The following is an 18,571-nucleotide window of genomic DNA, read 5'->3' on the forward strand; positions in this document are numbered from 1 at the left end:
TGACGTTGAAGCAGCGACCCTGCTGTAGTTCCTTTAGAGCATAACGTTAGCATTTTGCTTCTTGCGACTAGATGTATGCTTCGAAAATTATAAAAGTAGGATAGACATGTGGATATTATCAGGCTGAACAAAACGTGATCCGTCTCTTAAATGTGTGTCAACCACAGACCTTATTTCGAGCTATTTTCCAAAATCCTATGGAGAAATTGCATTGCGTTTTTGACGAAGGAACCGGAAGGAGTTTACATTCGGGTTTTAGGACGCGTCACTGCGGTTCTCTATAGAAGTCTCAGTGGATGAATTCTTGCATGATATGATCAAGGGGAGTACCCATAGAGTCCAGTAGAGAGTGGAGCCTGTGAGAGATATAACCAGCTGGGTGGAAGGAGAACTCTGAATGTGTATCTCTTCACTATTTAAAAGTATAAATTGTTGTATTATACTTCTGCTTACTCAAGGATGTTCTTATCAGTATTCAAAGTTTCAGTTGGTTGTTTATCCTATTGTTCATAGCCTTGGTTTTTCAGGGACAGGTTGAACGTTTCTCACACATTGGTAGCTGTTTGGGGATTTTTACTCTCTTTACTCCAGAAATCAGAGGAATATCCTGCCAGGCTCATTGGCTCTCCTTGTTATAGGGCCTGAATTGTATCTAACTGTATCTAATATAAGCCAGCCTTACTTATATCATCAACATAATGGTAGTCATTATTTCACAAACAATAATGTTTGTTGTGTCTTCAAAGTGTCTTTAAAAACGATTTTCTAGTCAGATGTAGCTTTTGGCATTTTGTATTGGACACATGGACAGTTTACACTGAGAAGTAAAATATATATAACACCGATATTGATATTCCAAACCCAGTAGGATAAAGTCTCATTTACAGTCTTACATTTTACATTTTGGTTTGAAAATACAAGAAGATAAAAAAATCACATACTTGGGTATTTATTTATTTTGTTCTAGCTCATCGATGCCATGTCACCACCAGGTGTCAGGAAAGTGGATCAGACACAATAATATGGGGTGACATTTTTGTTTTACACAAAAAACTGTGTGTCTGCTGTATATCTGTATACTGCTTCTTAGCTTCCAGCTGTATGACTTTACTGGTGCTGCCAACACAGACTCAATAATTACATTTATGTAAAAAAAACATTTATCTGTAAACAACACTTCTGCTTTCTGCTCTAATAATTCACTGAACATTCTAGCCTGATCATGTAACTCATGTAACCGTTGGCTTTCTTTGACATTTAGAATAAAAAGACAAAAGGCAGGGGTAACCATTTTTTAGCCTCAGTACATATTTAAAGAAAATGGCTCTCCAAATCCTGTCCTACTTGCCTCTTCTCCACCTGAAGTAATGCCCTTGGCTTTGCCCCTGCTATTCAGTCTTTAATTTTGAATGGTTTGTTATTTTTATTAAGTTGTGTCAATTAAGTGAATACACCATTAAATCAACAATTTATGAAAGAGCATACAGGGAAGCAAGGACAAAATACAGTTCAGTTTGACCACATACTGGCAATTTGGTTCTAGTGAAATATAAATTGATATGTGTCAATGATGTAAATTGTGCCTTTTAAACACACATGATTCAAAATATAGGCCTTTTTCCACACAAGTAATGTGAATAGATCTTGTTTATCATCATGCAAAATGTCCAAGTGTTAGTCCCTGTATTGAATAATGGGCATGTCAGTTAATTTAAATAATAATAGTTTTTTTATTTGGTTGTGGTTCCTGTTTATCTACAAGATTTTATGCAAGGTTCTTGTTGGACTGATGATCACATGGGGAGGAGCAGGAAGTGCGGTGGCAGAGCTCAGGAAGACCCTCCCTCCGCTCCCCGGTTGTGAGCAGCAGGAACTCCCTCTATCAGCATCCAAATGTAGAATTCACACACATATCTGTGAGAATTAGATTTGTGTGGTTTTATTTTTTCCGTTGCAATACCCTAACAAACATCCCCACTGTGGATGAGTGTGGTAGGGGCAAACCCACACTGATCCCATGGGCCCTGGAAGCACCAGGACCACACAAGCTCTGGTGTTTGGTTGGTCGAGGATCAACAAGTGTCAGCACAGAGCACCAGGACCACGGAAATATCCCAGAGAAAAAGCCAGAAGTGGTTTGGTATTAAGGTTTTAAACCTTCGTTTTAATCATTTCTTTTAATGTCTTAAAATCATTCAGTATGACTGTTACAAAACCATTCCTGAAAGCCTATTTTTCTCTTTCCTTGGTTTCAAGAGGGTGTTCCTTGCTCTCCGAGAGGCTGTCAGAACAGAGTACCAGCGCCACAAAATCTCTGACTGTTTTTTAACTAGACCGCAGTGAAGTGAAGTCTGTTCATGATTAAATGAGTAAGCATCTGAGTGCTAAAATTACACCTTTGGTCGGTCATGGGTATGAGATTTACCTCTTTCAAAATGATCGGGTCCAACAGTGATTCTGCTGTTAACACTTTGTCATTTATTTACCCAACTTCAGGGAATACTATCTTCCTTTTTGGATGTTCAATAAAAGCCAGTATAGGTAGCTCTTTCTCCAGCTATACTATCAACTATGGGCACAACAAGCTGAAAAAGGGTAGTTAAGAAACAAATGAACTATAACTGATGCTGGAGAATAAGGAGAAGTAAAGGTGTGAAGGAACACATTGAAAGACACTTGGCTTTCTACAAAGATCTTGTGAGGTAATACATCCTGAACGTTTGACTGGGTGACCCTGGCTTCTATTCCCCTGTAGCCAGCCGGGATTAGTAGATTGATCAATAGCCGACTGTCATCAATAAGACGGCCTGGCTCCTGTTGATGGGCCCCGATGAGGCCTGAAGGTATGAGGATGGAGATCCATTGGTCTGATGCTGACAGCTCCTTCAGCCCAGGGAGTCAGGAGGGAGCGGTGCCTACAGCAAACCCCAATGAAAAACAACAAGGGTGTTATTTTAGGGTGACACTACAATTTTAGAGTGCTGATGCAGCCATGTGTTTAGCATTTTCTCTCTGACTTCCTGTCTAATTTGAGCTTTTCTAAGCCTAAGTAATGTAATGCTTTACTGTACACACAGTATTTGTGGGTGGATGGAGAGGCTCACAAGAAGGCTGACTGTGGTCACATTTTGTGGACTCATGTGAACCAACCCAGGGGGTTTAAATCCACATGGAGCTAATGTTTGGAGACTGGCCGTCAGACTTTACATATTTCAGTGAGACAGCTGGACCAGGCGGGGAGGCTTTTAATGTAGAACTTTTGCTGAATTATTTCTGAGAATGCATAATACATGATCCTGGAGATCACGAGGGAAGGAGGGGAGGGGGAGGGCATGAGATTCTCACCAATACCAGCAAGCATTACATTCCTTCATCTTCTCCTCTCCTCTCCTCTGTCACGTCATACATTCACAGATTGTATTAACTTCTCCCTCTCACTGTCCTATACCCGTCCTTGAGAAGTATCTGGGCTCCAGCGGTACTTCTGTATGTCATTCTCATTCACAGGACTCAATGTGATTAGAGAGGCTGTGTTTTGGCTGCAGATTAAGCCACTTATCACGACCAAGGTCTGTGAATATATCCATGTAGAAATACCCTTGAAAAACCCCTAACTTCTTCAGAAGGTCTCGCCCTCTGACAAAACACATCCGATGATTACATCGTTTACATCCTCTGTGTCATGTGGGCGTTGCTTTTTACCAGAAATAATGTTCCTATTGTTTGCAGCATTTACATAAATGATAACAAACCTGCAAAAAGGAATCAAGTCTGTCCATGATGTAAAGACATCACTTTGGCTGTCATTAGGCTGGCCATATTTGACAATTATAAACAGACGCTGAACTCACGCTGTCTGCGTCACATGACTCCTTTCATACAAATTGGTTGTGATTTGATTTGCTTCCTCAGTGGGTTATAAATGGGATTGCATTTTTCCATCTTACTGGCCATGTCTCATCTGATGATAGGTTTGCCCTCACATTATTGTTGCACAATTGTAGCTTATTTTGGCCTCAGAGCATGTTCAGTTTTCTGGTATGCAAAACATATGCTAGTTTAATAATTTACTCTGAATGCAACAGTAAATGACTGGGACTGATATCTACTGTCTGCACTGTTGTTTCTTCCTGCTGATTGTCTTCAAATCAATACCCCAGAAGAGGGGAGGTGGGGCGGAGGAAGAGCAGTCTTGCATCTTTGATGAAGAGTGATACTGTGAAATTACAGACGAGCGTGTTACTATTCTCCGGTAACAAGTTGTAGCACCTGCAAGATGAAAAATATCTGTCTTTTCTCTTTACTAAGGAACTGTACTGCTGTGTTTAAAAACATTACATTGGAAACAAGGGCATACTGTGTCCTCCAAGTAACACCAGAAGCCAGGGTTATAGGGTTTATGGTTATAGATTGCCAATTTCACCTACAAGGCTTTACAATACAACCTTTGACAACCTGAGGAGGAGCAGCAGCGGAGGAGGCGTATACTCTTCCAGGACAAACAGACATGAATTAGATGTAGTATACAGAATATTCATGAACAAAATATCCAACAATCATGGGGTATAGTTGCTCAGGGTTGTACATTTTACAATCCAAACCTTTAAATCAAACCTGTTTGAATTGAACCGTCCTCCATGTATAACTGTCTCCTGTTGACCATGAGAGGACCCATTCTTTCACATTGTTTTTTAAGAGGAAAAAGTAACATTCTAGTAAATCAGCCCATTACAAGCTTCCACTAGAATAAAGTGGGACAAAAAATGAAAATGTTTTTAAGTAGGCCTAGCTGTGCTTTCTAGCGCCCTCTGATGGAGGGCAGTTAGTTTGTGGGTGAGTTACAAGCTCTTATTACATCTAAGATCGGCTAATATTGATTTTTACGTTTCCTCTGATACAACTATAGAGTTAAGAGTGTAAAATAAATAGTATAATGTCTGTGTGGCCATGAACCCACACATATTCAATACAGTCTGTTTGCTATACTGGAAGGATGGTGCGCGCGCACGTCAACAGTGTAATTGTACATGCACGCGCTCGTGAGAACATGCGTTGTGGGGTTTATTGCGGTTGCGCTCTCGCTGTCTTGAATTTGTCCCGCGGATGCATGAGAGGGGAAGCAGGCAGAGCAAAGTGAGCAGGACGAGAGTGGCTGCGCACAAAAACGGACGTGGTGAGCAGAACAGATTTTTCAGGACCAGGAGACGAGAGTGCAGGCTGAAAACAAAAACGACAGCAGCAAACCCTCAGCACAACTCTGTTTTCCAGTGTTTTTGAGCACACACCCCCAGAAATCTAATCGGGGGAGGTCGCGTGCGGGGTCCACCGTCTGCTCATTAGCTGCCCGGCTTCAGACGCTGCTGCGCGCCCCATGATGGACCAGCTCTGGTGATCCGGAGAAGAAGACCAGTCGCCCTGGACGTCAACAAGTCCACAGTGCTTTGAGAAAATGGGCCGTTTTTACATTGAAGAGGGGAGGGCATTGCTGTAACACCGGCGGAACATGGCAGGGGTACACGCTTCAGATGTTGTGTCGGGACATTTTCTGGATCCTACCCTCGGCTCTCCGCAAGCCCAGGGCACCACCGATACAGCGGGAACCCCCGGAGAAGCGGCCGCGCTGACTCTCACCGGTACCCGGGCGTACTTGGAGGTGTCGGCTGCTGCCCATGGGTACGGGGCCGAAGGAGTGTACACCAACGGACGGTACAGGGAGCACAGCAGTCCAAGGAGTGGTAGCCGTGATAATTCCGCTGACAGGAGTCAGGGAGCTGGAAACATACCTTGCGGCATCATGAAGGTTGGTTGGTTCAAACACTTAATTCTCCTTGTCAACGATTGTCAAGGTGACACAAGGGGAATTTGCTGAGGGACTGTGCCACACTATAGCGCGTAAGCACAGTTTACTCCAACTCTAGTCCAGACACTTTCAGGGGTACTGCTGGGTCCCAGAAAAGGATTTAGCCCAAAGTTAAGCACAGGGAGATAACGAATGAGGGGATTATCCCCAATGAGTCTGTCCCCACTAATAGCAACAGCAATATATTACACTCATAAGTACTAATGGTAAGATCCTTCCTTTGGCTCTGCTATAGTTTGGGTCCTTCAAACTCACTTACGTTAAGCCGAGCATCTAAGTAATATTTCATCCTGAACTAAAGCAAAAGGAGCCTGATCATTTGCTTTCTTAAGATTCAGTTGCTAAAGCTGCAGTTACTGCCAAAACAGTGAATGTGTAATAGTTGTCGCTTAGGTTGAGGTATTACTATAACATTCCTCTACTGTGAAGATGTATTTAAAGAATAATAAAACATGTTTTATAGTTGCAGGTACATGCAGGGTTAATTATTTTAACACCTGCATATTTAGAAGTAATATTAGGTTTGTCTGAAACAGATGGTGCATAGCATTAAGTGTGCTTTAAACTGTTGCCTATTATAAATCTGATTTGTGGACCATCTAACTCAATTTATTCTTCGATAATGAATTGTGTGATGTTCATTTTTGTAATGGTTGCCCAGCTTTTATTAGTGCTCCCATTACTGTAGGATAATTAACTGATCTTCATCACACCGACATAGGCAAGTTGGCAAGTTTCCTCATAGTTTTATGTAATGTTACCCCATGATATGCTTTTAAGTGCACACAAATGCATTGTTTTTTACAACTCAGTGTGCACTCGGTCATCATGACAGACTGCATCATGTGGTCCTTGGTGGAGATGCAAGTATTGCGTAGGTGGGACACACTGGAGCGTTTCTGTCATATCAGACCTAGTTTGCTTAGCAACTGACACAAAACACCGGCTAATTCTTTATTCTCCCATTATTGTATTCCCTTTGGATCTGGGCAAACGGCGCATCCTCCCACAAATAAAGTGCATGTTTGAATGGACGCAGGCACTGACATTGGTTTAGTGTTGTCAATGCAATGGTATCTATATAAAGGTACCATTTGTTCTTCTTAAAGAAAGACATCTTGAAATATCACATGTCTTGAAAGCAGTATATCCCTCCTCTCCCTTCACAAACATCAGTCCACCTCATGAAGCTCATGAGCAAAACATGACAGGAAAGCTGGGGGGGATTGTGCTGTCGGAACGGGATTGATAACAATTCTCCAAACACTAATTCTGTGAGTATCGTCTTCATATAACGTTGGAAAGTGATCCTGCTGAGCTATGGCTGGCGCAGTGTGATGAAGCGCAGCAAATTCTCTTGTATTGCCGCCTAGAATAACCAGGGACAGCTCGCAAAATGAGTTCATCTGTGGCGATGCACGAACACATTTACTGTACCTGAGGCTGTGGCGATGTGTAGTTTCCATAACCAAGCAGTGATCTCACCACACTTGAAGGCAACAATCTGGTCGATGTATTTTCAATACAGAAGAATCCACATACTGCAGGCGTTTGAGTGTATTGAATGGCATGCACGGTCTGTAGACTCTTGTCACTCGAGGGTGACCCTCTAGAGTTGTGTTTAATGACCCCAGTAGTGATATACTGTCTTAAAAGTGAACCGATATTTCCACATCTCTTTTTCTTATGCGGAAGACCACCATTTTGGCTGATTACTAAACGGATGCAGAGATGCTGCAGGCTGTTTACTAGGTGGAATTCCCTTCTTTTGTGTTTCAGCTGTACTTCAGACAGTTCAAACTCTTTTGCATATATTAAACTCTACTATCTTTTTGAAATAGTTTGCATTCAGTCTTCCAAACACCGCACCAGCATAACATCTCCTTTTCGGGGCCAGTTTGAAAGGAAAAGTCCATTAGCTATTTCTTGTTAACCGACCGTTACTCTGTTTTATGTGGCTCACCTTGGAGAGCAGGTTTGAGCATTTAACAGGTTTCAAGGTGAAACCCAGCCTGAAATGGTATCATTCAATACCGTCTGATGTTCAGCACATGTGTCGAAGTAAGGTTTGATTTCCCTGAGCACCTCTACATTGCACGTAAGGGTTACACAATGATACATACTGTTAGAGCAGAGCATGTTGGGGAAACTGGGTCGGCCACTCTGTAGAGTTGCTTCATGTATAGATTTGGCACAGCGACCCACACTTGAGCCATGCTTTTCTGTCTGTGTGTGTGTGTGTGTGTTTTGAGTGAAGGTTTAAAAGGTGAAGGGGCCACAGTTTCATGGGAATAGGGAAGCAAATTAGCAATTACTGCACTGCGTTACCTCATTAACTTGGCCCTCAGCAAGCACATCTTAGAAGAGTGGAGCTTGTGCGTCCGTCCCTTAAGCGGGCGTGCAACTTTGTCATCTTGCCATTTCCTCAGCGGGTTGACAGTGTCATGGTGGAGAGGCTGCAATGTGGCTAGTGGGGGGGTGTGATGCAGCCTCGTTATGTCATCTGGACTGTGGACAGCTGCAAGCCCGGCTCCAGCCTGGCTGCTGGGTGGAGGGGACTGGCAGCCAACACAACTAGGGAAGGAGCATGATTTGATCAATTTAAGAATGATGCTATTGTATTGTTTTATTGCATCTCTCCCAAGCATTTCCATATATATATTTGTCCTTTCTTCTTTCTTATTCCTCTTTTAAAATCCTTCACCTGAGCAGCATTGAAGGTCAAAACTGTATTTTCAGAGATGACTAAGAAAATGAAAATAGGTCAAGGTTCGGAGTGATCCGAAAAGAAGGAAACAACAATGATGTAACACTTTAAGTTTCCATCAGGAATGGAAATCAATAAGGATCACAACGTTATGATGCTGTAAGGACCTCTCACACACCCACACTCTGCCTCCATGAGTGGCAGGATATCAATCCATCTTCCAATCCTTGACCTCATATAATAGATTGGAGCCAACATGACCCAGTGTGCCCCCTTATCAGTGTACCGGCATGCTCAATAGGAGACATGCATGATTGGCTTATGTAGGGGTCAATCCTGTCGACTGAGAGTGAAGCTGAAAAAGAGAACATCTTAGAGGAGGGATGATACTTTGATTTTCAATCAGTTTCAAAGCGAGAGATTCATCTTATTTGTATTCCGGTCAACTACATTTGTTGGACGGGACATTGAGAAAACCCATGTTCTTGTCTCTTAAAGGACAGAACATTCCAGGGTTGAAAAACAGGAAACACGAGGTTTCATTTCTTGCATCTCCAAACCTGCCTCCGGTGAAATGATACATGGAAACAGGGAGTGATGTCAAACAAGTGATGTCAAACAAGCACAGGCTGTGATATGCTCTTTCCAAACTCATCCACCTCCGTTCACGAACCATATAAATAGAAAAAGCAGTTCAGTACTGTTGACCACCGCTGGCCCTGATAACAGTTGCCACAGATCACGGCAGAGACTCAGCAGAGGAGTGTGTCGCAGTGTCAAAGCTGTCCATGCAGACAGGAGTGCCCAAGCTCGATAGGTGAATGCTGAACGGTCATTTTATAGGAATGTACCTAGAAACTGGAGGAGTTCTTCGCAATGACCGGAGAACCCATTATAGTATTACAAATATCTGGGGGTGGGTGGAATAGTAATAGAGGAACTTGATATAATGTGAAGGTGTACTCTGGCACCAAAGCATTGATTCTGAAGAAATTAATAGACCCTGTGAAAAGAATAGTTCACTGTGCTCCAAATGTGTAGTGTGACATTAACTGGGACGGAAATTTGTCAAGGAACCACAAATATAGCCTTCGCTGTTATTTTAAACCGCTAATAGCCAATCACATCCAAAACAAAAGTGTAAATGGATCTGCAATTGCATACATTTTTTGACTGATTAACATTCAAACCCTAATCCAAATAACTTTGCATGACACGTTGGTTGCATTCCAACTCCCTTTATTATCAATACCACCTTGGGTTTGCCCGGACCTCTCATACTGGCATTTGTACCCAAACGATTATGTTAGTTCCTCAATATCCAAAGTGCTTAAACCCACTTTTGTGTGAAATCATTTTGTCAATGAGGAACATTAGGTTTAATGATGAGCAGGAAGATTAACTTGATAAATTGTCCTTGATTATTTGTTTTCTGCAGCCTATAAATGCTGGATACTAGATCACATGTTCGAGGCAGGTGTGACTGTATGGCAATTGTTTTATTAATTGGTGGATTCAACAAATATATGTTTAAAGTCACCAGCAACTAGTCGATTGTTAGTGTTTGTGAGTTGTATTAGTGTCAGTAGTGTCAGCCGACTAAGAAAGAAAAATAACAATTACATTTATTTTTTTGCTCCAGTGATGTGTTTGTAAGGGTTTACTGGTGGAAAAAAATTATGTCATTTAGTGTGTTTTTTTTTTCCTGACATTCCAACGTTTATTTCAAACCTGTAGCTGTAGGGGATATGTCAGACGACTGAGTTACATTTCTCCCGCTGATGGATCCTCCTGCCAGCCTGCTCTGCTTCTGGCTATTGTTTAGCTAATGTGAGATTTGGCTGATCCTCTGGAGGACGTAGCACCGCTCAGTACAAGCCTGAACTTATAACACTGATTACATTTAGTGAGATCATGTGAGATGATGATGATGATGATGATGATGATGATTAGAATTGGAATACATGCGTATCTATGCTTTAGGTCGATTTAAAGCTCCCTCCAAAAATCTCATTCAATATGGATAGAGATCCAGTAAGTTGGAATATCATGCACATCTCTTCAAGGGATCTTAAAGTCATCCCACGCTTCCTGCAGCAACTCCACAACTAAAGGCTTAGATATTTTTGGAAAACAGAGATCTGCAGAGCGTGGAAAAGGAGGAGGCAGAAGATGTGAAGTGGTTATTACAGACGTCTGGGGTGCAGCTGAATCATCGCTTGCTCTCTTGGCTGCTACACACAAAGCAGCAATCTGCAAATTACAAACATCTCAAATAGGCCTTTTTGAATCTGAATCCACAGCTTAGCGTCAAGCAGGGAGCAACATAATCAACAGTTTTATGAAGGTCACTCACCAACAGAGAAACACTAAGCTCAGGAGCCGCAAATGCATTCCTAGAACAAGAGTGATTACCATCTCTGCTGAGAGAGTTCAAACAAAGACGAGGTAGATTTATGTATGTTTGTCATTTGTATTTGGCTTGTAACGTTAAGGTATTTGATGGACCTAGTTTCTCTTGTCTCTAAAAATCTAAACGATCAGTCACAGTCTGAGTTTCAATTTGTGACAGGATATGGAGGATAGAAGGGTTTTGAAGCTTTTTATTTCTCATTTGTGTCAAACTTTTGAAAAGTCACCCTTTATTTACCGGTAGCTAACATTTCAAAGCCCTGCTGCTAATTAGCAAACACCAGACTGAACCAACAGCTCTGACAAGGATTTGGTGTATTTGACTTTCCTTTCCTTTCAAGCTTCCCCTTGTTGAGAGATGACAAGAGTTCCTCTTGTCTTGTGGCCATCAGTTTCTTGTTTCATGGGGGCAGGGTTATCCTAATGGGCCTTCTAATCCTTCATTAGTACAGTTAAGGATAATGGCTTAAGCTGGAACCTAAAATACCCATGAGTCAAATTGGGACCTAGGACAAAACAGCTATTTCAAACCAGAACAAATGCTTTGATTGGACAACACCTGTTCTGGGTTAGGGTTATGCCTTATCTTTATGGGGGAAGGGTGTCGGTATTATACTGTGTGGTCCTCATGACGGAGAAAAACCTGTACAAGACATGGGTTTGAGCAGGAGATGATACCAGAAGGGTCTCCCAAGATAGCTGTTGTCATTTGAAGGATGAGTAACACTCTATCTGTGTCAGGCTCGTAACTGGTGTCTGATGGATGAATAGGACAATATGTCTGTGATAGACCCTGCACCTGGTTCTACTCTGCCATGTTTTTTACTGCATATAAAACATGCGGCACATCTTCTCAATTACATTTTCTTTCTCTGGTTATTGTGCAGTATGACAGGAAGGGAATGTAACAGTCCACTCAGAGGAGGGCTGTGTGACTAAGGATGATGAAACCGCTTGCAACCGTAAAGAAAAGTTATGTGCTCATTTAAAAAAAAAAAAAAAAAAAACGTTTTCCAGTTTGCCATTACGTGCATTTTGAAACGTGTAATAGCCCATCTAATATAACATTTAGGAACTATTCCTACATTCAAGGCTTTGAGAGTCAAATGTAATCTTTTGCTCAGGATTACACAAAAAAACGACTGGCCGGATTCTCATTCAACTTGGAAGGGCGGAACATCAGCCAAGGACATATCTATTACATTTAGGAGGATCCGAACAACAGGGTGGACATTTTTCATTATCATTTACAATGCAAGATAGGGCGTTTCTGCTCAAAGCATGTGGTGTCAGAATAAGCCTCAATTTGTTCCCAACTGGGAAACATGTATCGGAACAACTATCAACATGGTGTTTTAACGCCCTGAACATTAAAATACAACATGGATATCGAAGTCGGAAGAACAACTTGCCAATTCGGGAAATAGGACTGCCCGGGTAGCCTGTGTGCATGCAGCATTGGCTTTGGCTAAGTTCTGTCATTCTAGTGTTCATTTTTTTCTGTCACGATGTTTTGAACGACATTCTGTTATATTAATTACTGTTAGTGTGAATCCTAGGTTTCCCCCAGGTAATCCCACTGACGGGAAGTAAACACAGGAGCTGTGGCAGGCTTAGATTCTTTGGGTTTCTTTCATTACTAAACTTAATTAAAAAGAGCACAAAGGCATGGTTACAGGTAAAACCAGTGGCCATTCTTCACTGGCCTTGCTTTATTTACTCAATCTGTTAGCTTTGGCCTGCCTGAAGGAACGCACTGTCTTCACGTCCACACCACTTCATTCTTCTGCTCCTCCTCCTCTTCCTCCTGCTGCTGCTGCTGCTGCTGCCCAGGGTGGTGTGGTGCAGCCATCTCTGCCTGAGATCATAACAGAGGGAGAACGATTAGTAGAAAAAGGGTGGTGTGATGGATGAGTTAGGACATGTGTGTGTGGTGTTTTGTCTTTGTGCGCGTGTGTGGTCACTTTCAGTCGCAGTCACTGATATTGAAAGTGACAGCGGTGAATGCTAATGGTGAACGTTGCAACATTCTTTGCAACAGCTTTCCCTAATCATGACAGAAGACTCAGTCCTTCAGACCTGCTCAGTGAGAGCGTACATAATGATGAGGGAAACCTTTAATGGAAGACGAGACCAGAGAACTGCAGGAGGAAGGAAGTGATGCAACTTGACCATATGACATTGTGGGTGGATATGCACTAAGGAATGTCTAGTCAAGCAATATGTAGACACTTCCATCCTCTGTGCGGTTCACACTTAATCGTGGGCAAGAAAAGTTCTACTGCTGGAAAATAAATCACAATCATTGATCACTAGCCTCAGTTATCTCTACTTTAAAGTTGACCTAAAAGCACAGACGACTGCCCATTTTTGGTAGTTTCAACGCAGGTTAAATCGGAAAAAGTGGAAGGTTGTTTATGTTTATGGAGGTTTGAACTTCCATAGGTTTGAGCTGAGTCTTCTCTTGTGGAGTTACTAAAAAAAAAAAACCTCCGGCTGTCTTATGCTGTTTGGTTTCTATATGTTTCTCTCTTGTCAGTGCGGATGCCAGTGTTGTTCCTGGGTTCTGTCTGCTCTGCTTTGCTTTTATTGCGTTGTTCCCCTCTTGTGTTCTGTCGAACATCAGAACACCATGTCAAGACCCAGCCAACCATGAACTTCAACTTATTTATAGATTATATCATCGCAAGCTTGATTTTATATTCACCCAATGTGAACGCCGATGATCACAAAGGTTTTTTCAGGTTTACAAAGCAGGGCGGCCTGCTTTGTTTGCAAGATGTTGCTAATAGTTATCATTATCGAATCATCAGTATGCAGCGTTCAGTCACGTAATAACTGCTGGGTGTTAACCACAATACTCCTTTGGTATGGATGAAAATGTGTCTGTAGCTAATCAGAAACTGTCAACTAAAGGTTGGCATTGATTTGCTTGTTGTAGCTCTTTTTGTTATTGAAAAACTTTATTCATTCCTTTTTTTCATTTCATTCAATATCTTGACAAAGCTTTTTAGCCCAAGGGTGAATGGTGATGTTGTTGAACAGTGTGTATGGAGACACCTGTTGTATTCGGATGTCCTTCTACCATTGTGGCTCACGATAGGTAAACAAACCTTGCCAGGGATTCACACATGGGACTTGGGCTTTAGCTTTCTTCTTAGCCCTGATTTTCACAATGTTAGTTTTCTTTGGAAAACAACCTCAGCATGTGCAGAATTTGCCTAGAAAATAAAAGTAAAAGAGGAGAATATCATTGAGGTTAAGCTCTTCCATTCAATCAATTTTCTTTTCATGTTGTCGGTGAGTGTAGCATCTGCCCACATGTTAAAATGTTTTAATAAAATCTCATGTGCCTTTATTGTTGAACCACTCTTGAAAGTGCAACACCTACACAAGCTGCTTTACCTCAAATCTTTTATAAGTTGCTTTTTCATATCCATCAGTAATTGCTGTTTATCCCAAATGTTGCGCAGGCCAGATGTTAAACTGGATTTTTATTGTGGCTTTCGTGTCGTTATTCTTGCAGCCTGTGACCCAGTGTGTGTCGCCCTGGGGTGTCTTTCTGCAGGCTACAGTGCAGGCACAGGCATGTCACTCACACATTCCACTGGTGCTTTACACACACACACACACACACACACACACACACACACACACACACACACACACACACACACACACACACACACACACACACACACACACCACACACACACACACACACACACACACACCACACACACACACACACACACACACACACACACACACACACACACCCCCACACACACACACACACACACACACACACACACACACACACACACACACACACACACACACACACACACACACACACACACACACACACACACACACACACACACACACACACACACTCTGCTAAAATTTCATCTGCTACATCAGCTTGTTTCTCTGTGGCTTAAACAGAATACATTATTTACAGTTTCTTCTTCAGGGCTCCACTAAATCACTCCTTCACATTCTACAAGTGAGTTTTGATGTCAGCGAGGGAAAGCTCTATGTCTGCTTGGGTGTTTTCTCTTCTGTACAGTACATGTGTCTAGATAGTTTATGTATGTTTGAAATAGTGCTATGTGTGTCGTACTGAAAGCCCCGGGTCATCCTTGAGAATAAATAAAATATGGGTTTGGGGATTGAAAGCTTACAGTATGTGCAGGGGTCTTATGCAATCTCAGCTTCTATCGGCTCTGGTCTACGGTACCAATGTCCTGCGCATCCGTTTTTATATTTATGTTTTCTCTGATTCAGTTTGTGTGTGAACGGGAAGCATTGCTGTGACTTTAGTGGGATTTTATGTGTGTTGCGGTCTTCAGAGAGATAGTTCCGGACTCTACGGTCTGAAATGTGATACTGTGCAGCGAGCTTTCCCCCGGAGCTGGGAAAATAAGAGAGGGGGGAACATAAAAGACCCTGTTGACAAAGAGGGAATTCATTGATGTTGATTTTCTTAACAAAAGTTTAGAAGCATAGTCAAATAAGTATATAAGTTTTGTAGAATACCATGTTTTTTTAACTAATCAAGAAGCATATACACATTTAAAAAATTGGAAAACAAAGAGGAATTGGGAGATTTTCAGCTTGTTTTGTGCACCCTATCAAAGAAAAACACAACAACAGCGCTAATGTCGCTGCAACCGTTACCTTTGCATAGGTCCACCGCAGTGTGACAAATGATGCTGCCTAAACGCTAAACTGGAATGATTATCTCTTCCTTTGTGGTGGCTGGAGCTCCTGCCGAGCCTCTCTGTGAGAAGCAAACTGAGTCAGGAAAGGGTCGATAAAAGTCAAAGAACAATGGCAAAACAAGTGGTGAAAAAAAGCCATCCTGATTTCCTAACTTCCAAACTCTGACCTTTTGACATTCACAAAAAAAAAAAAATCATTCATGAGCTTTGTTGTCTGAAGATCATCGTGGGAAGATCAGCAATAAACTAATGCATGTTTTGAAAAGGATGATCGGGGGTTTAGTTGCTCCTTAATAAAGATGTTGCTGTTATTGCAGCCAACTTTGAAGTCTTAAAATGTAGGATTCCCCCCCCCCCCCTGAAGTACTTGAATGCATCTGCAAGGAACAGCTTTTTAATGAAATGGAACCACATATTATTTGTAAAGCTTTATATCACAAATTGCGCATTTTTTGTTAGTGGGGTGTGAAGACTGTACATCATAAGACTCATAACTGCAGCAAAATACGCTAATAATGTGGCTTCTATGGATAAAAAACACACTAATTCAAACTAGATATTCATCTACTGTGTTTCCATAACAACAAAATGGTGGTTTCCTGGAAACAAAGGACTCCAAAAAGAACATGCACTTTGTAGTTAATGGGCCAACACCTGCCAAATAACAAGCATGGCCCTTAAATAAGTTCCTAGTGACAAGGTGTCCTTTCTGTGGGCGCCTTATCAATGCCACTGCGTAATGTCACATTCCAATTAGTCTGAACAGAGCAAGGTTAGTCAGAGTAAGTGGCAACAAATCCTGAGCACAGGGTGACCTATTTGTCTGCAGCCTTGTCAATTTGTGAGATGCACCCGTTGTCATGGGCCTTTTTTTAGATAGAAGCAGAGGTATAGACAGGGGTGCACATCACTTGCTTACTTACCTGAGTACCTGGAGTCAGTGTTTGGTACTCCAACTTCTGGCTCCACTCAAAGTTATTTGATGAAGCCTTCTGGATCGCGGGGGGGGTGGGGTGCTAGTGGAGTACTTCAGTAAAGTCGACGGGGGGGGGGGGGGGGCTAGTGGAGTACTTAGTGACCTACTTAGTGACCACAGAGCGTGGACGTTGTGATCAGCTGTTTTAGCGCAGTTCTCCAGTGAAGGGGGGGAGTCTCCCTCCGCAGCCGGTTGGCGTAGTTTTGGCACAATTCCGTTGTACAGACCGACGTTAACAGCAGCCCTGTCTGTTGTCCGGTGATCTAACCGCATTCTGCAAAAGCTTCACAAGTACGTCGGTACGCAAATGCGCTTTGTGACACAAGTGACGGTACGCATTTGAGATTGTTGCCGGCCGCACATGCGTACCTGCGCACCAGTTAAGGACTGATCACCGGTCTGTATCAGGAATCCAGTTTTATTTGTGTACTAGTAAGTACATGTGTGCATCTGAGAAATATATGTACGCACATCAGGAAGTGTAACTTTGAGTGTATGATTGTGTGAAAAGGTCAGACACTCGTACAACAGGCAAGTCTGTTTGGTAATGGAGAATTAAGGTCACTGTGTATCTCTGATTGTCAGTGGGTGCTGAGACATAAAATGAACATAAGAATCTCAATCTAATTAATTGAGAGCTCAACATTGATCCTTTCCAAGGATACAGCTATTCTTAAAGCATCACATCCAATTCATTTATAGCCGTTATAGTTGGATAGTTTTCAAATAAGTGTTGCATATCAATTAAAATAACCTACTTCCTGCATCAAAGATTTAATAGCCAGATATTTTCAGTATTTAACAGGAGTCAGTGTTCCTGCACATACAAAAATCAGCCCCATGCTGATCAGCAATAAGCGAACAATGCCCAGAATGCTCTGTAAAACGCTGCTTACTAGGGATGTAACGGTACCAAAAACTCACGGTACGATAATATCGCGATTTAAAAAGTCCACGGTACGATATTTATCCCGATATTGAAAAATAAAGACAAAAAATGAATTTTTTGAATTTGTTTTTCTTTATTAAATAATACATCTGATAATACATCATTTTAGTAGGATAGTAGTATTTTAAAGTGTCAACAATATAATAATAAGACCCTGCAATAGAATAAATCAAGTTTCACTGTAGTTTTTCAAGTAACTCGACTCTAACTCACTCACTCACTCACTCACTCACTCACTCACTCACTCACTCACTCACTCTCTCACTCAGCATCATCAAGGTTTTCTTTTAGGAATATGAGCATGTCCATATTTCCAGGTAGAAGCTGGGATGTTTGGGCGTTTACAATATCCCCTGCTGTGGAAACAACTCTCTTGCTTGGTACTGATGTTGCTGGGACAGAGAGATATGCTTTGACCATGGGTGACAGCAGTGGGTAAAACTGCATTGTCTCTCCATCACTTTAAAAACAATAACGTTTTTGCCAAGAAGGTGAGGCTTATTGACAGGGCGAGATATAAATATACTGTTGGTACTTGTCAATGTCTCTAGGTATGTACATGTAGCCCTGTAAATACGATGTCCTTTTGTGTTATCTGTTGTTTTATGTTCATGTTGTAACCTACTTGCTGCCATGTTGGACAGGTCTCCCTTGAAAAAGAGATCGATTATCTCAATGGGACCGTCTGGTTGAATAAAGGTTTTAAAAAATATATATATTTAAAAAAAAAAAAAAAAAAAGGTTTTTAAATCGCGGTACGTTTGGTCAGTCTCACGACGGTATTGAGACATTTATTTACCGCGATATTCGATATATCGTTACATCCCTACTGCTTACCAATGAAAGGAGGAAAGGGAGGCAGTCTGAGATAGTGAAACACATTAAAAAGGCAGGAGGATTGAGATGGGGGAATAGAAGAAGTGAGATGGCACGGTCT

The 18,571-nt window shown here is 41.8% G+C and overlaps 1 protein-coding gene across 1 annotated transcript in view; it reads left to right on the forward strand.

The window, feature by feature from the left end:
• The first annotated feature begins 5,083 nt into the window (after positions 1-5,083).
• Positions 5,084-18,571, forward strand: part of stat5a (signal transducer and activator of transcription 5a) — a 79,912-nt gene continuing 66,424 nt past the window's right edge. Inside the window, exon 1 of the mRNA XM_034089344.2 lies at positions 5,084-5,800. Coding sequence (XP_033945235.1) covers positions 5,504-5,800 — 297 coding nt within the window. The 5' untranslated portion in view covers positions 5,084-5,503. The remainder of the gene's footprint in view (positions 5,801-18,571) is intronic.

This window comes from Pseudochaenichthys georgianus, chromosome 8, assembly GCF_902827115.2.
Source record: "Pseudochaenichthys georgianus chromosome 8, fPseGeo1.2, whole genome shotgun sequence".
NCBI classification, from domain to species: Eukaryota; Metazoa; Chordata; class Actinopteri; order Perciformes; family Channichthyidae; genus Pseudochaenichthys; species Pseudochaenichthys georgianus.